This window comes from Acanthisitta chloris, unplaced genomic scaffold (genome assembly GCF_000695815.1).
Source record: "Acanthisitta chloris isolate BGI_N310 unplaced genomic scaffold, ASM69581v1 scaffold17835, whole genome shotgun sequence".
NCBI lineage: Eukaryota > Metazoa > Chordata > Aves > Passeriformes > Acanthisittidae > Acanthisitta > Acanthisitta chloris.
Genome location: NW_008672564.1, coordinates 37249 through 39230, shown reverse-complemented (window position 1 = coordinate 39230; position 1982 = coordinate 37249). Strand labels below are relative to the sequence as shown.

At 42.2% G+C, this 1982-nt stretch overlaps 1 protein-coding gene across 1 annotated transcript in view; it reads left to right on the top strand.

The window, feature by feature from the left end:
• The first annotated feature begins 200 nt into the window (after nt 1-200).
• The window catches only part of LOC103802126 (homeobox protein CDX-1-like), a 14489-nt gene continuing 12707 nt past the window's right edge, over nt 201-1982 (top strand). The window contains exon 1 of the mRNA XM_009074578.1: nt 201-779. Within this exon, the coding sequence (XP_009072826.1) occupies nt 347-779 (433 nt within the window). The 5' untranslated portion in view covers nt 201-346. The remainder of the gene's footprint in view (nt 780-1982) is intronic.

Genomic DNA, 1982 nt, shown 5'->3' with positions numbered 1-1982 from the left:
ATAGAACAGGGCTGGTAATACATAAAGATCTGTGAGAAAGGAAGCACTGGAACTAGCAGCAAGGTGGGGTTGCCTGCATGGTCAGCCCTTCATTTGAATGCAAATGTAATTTTGGGGCAGGCAGTTATCTGTGACATCAGGCAGGACCTTAGTAAACTGTTACCACCAGCACCTGGTAAAACCATTGTTAATCATGTGTAGTAAAGGGACATCAGGGCTAGCATGAGTCATTTATAGAGCCAGTCAGGGCTAGAAAAGAGAGAAAGAAAGAGGAGGGGAAGAGAGATCAAACAAACCCTGCGAGGAGCAGGATGTCCCAGCAAGACAAAGCCAGGCTGTGAGCATCATGTATGTGAGTTACCTTTTGGATAAAGAAACCAGCATGTATCCAGGATCTGCAAGGTGCAGCAGCAACAACCTGCCAGTGCAAAACTTTGTGTCTACTCCACCCTATTCAGATTACATGGGATACCATCATGTGCCAACTCTGGACACCCACGGACAGCCAGCAGGAACCTGGGGATCCCACTATGGCCCACAGAGGGAGGACTGGAACGCGTACGGCCCAGGACCTTCCAGCACGGTCGCTGCTGCACAGATCAGTGGCTCATCTCCTGGACAGGTCTCCTACAGCTCTGCTGATTACAGCTCCCTCCATCCCGCTGGAGCTGGGGGGTTACCTCCTGTAGATACAATTACTGCACAGCAAATCTCTTCCAACAGCCAAAGGCACAGCTCTTATGAGTGGATGAGGAAAACGGTGCAATCCACTTCCACAGGTAGGAGAGCACTGAGGTTTTGCGCTGAGAAGAGATTTGACTAGTTGTGCATTGTGGGTTTTTTTGCCAGTTCCCTGTGCAGAGGGCAGTATATAGTTTCACAAGGAAAGATCCTGATTGCTCTGATGGATTCTCTTGCTAGCAGTTAATTATTGGTTCAATTATTGGATGCTGGGTTTGATCAGTTGACTATTTCTTATGTTTCTCTCTTGGCCTTTAATGCTGAGGCAAATGCAAAGCAATGTCCTTTCGGTTTTCACTTCAGATATGTTTTAAAAGTTTGTGATAGCCAATAATTGCTTTTAATAGGAGTCATATAGATTGGAAGGAAGCAGCATATCTACAGAAAGGAATCATGATGGAAGTATTGTGTTTCCCTACCATACATACTTTGTTTACTCTCCTCAAGTTTTGGAGTACATATGAAAGTTTCAGTGAAATATATACAGTAAGGGGTTGGCAACAAGGCTTTATGTTAGAAACAACCTCTCTAAAACACTGAAATGAGATCAAACAATGAGCTAATGTTTTAAACCCAGGAATAATAAAGAAAGGCTTCCTTTGCTTTGATGAAGCAGCTCTCAGAACATGGAGGAATACAAAGATCCAGGGTAACACAATCAGTTAGTATAGCCATAGATCAGTCTCTGATGCACAAGAGTCAGTGAGTACAAAACAATTCTTCAATCATGTTTAACCAGTAAAAAGTCATGAGGCATGAAGAAAAGGTTCTGTTTGATTGGGGTGAGAAACAATAGAAAAATAATATAAATATGGAGCATCTCCAAAACAAAAATCTGTATCTTGTATAAGGAGAAAAAAATTGCGAACAAAAAGGAGAAGGAAAAGAAAAAGAGGAAAAACTCTGAAAAGAACAGAGGCATGATCTGCTATATGAAAGTACTTTATCCTCTGAAGTGCTCAGCAGCTTTGCCATGCACTGAGATCAGCAGAAATTAAGGATGCTCAATTCCTCCCCTAAAAAGATGCTCAGAGTATTTCAATGTTGCATCCCAGGAAGGTTTTTTGCCCTTTCATGCCTTCCTCCTGCCCCAGCCCAGTTTCACATGTGCCTGTAAATAACAGGTTTCAGAGCAAGTACTGAATCAATCTCTGGTGAAAAAGCAATTACTTAAAACATATGTTAGAAAAAATGAAAGCAACTGTATGGAAAAATTGTCTGTATTAAAATAATGCATCCAA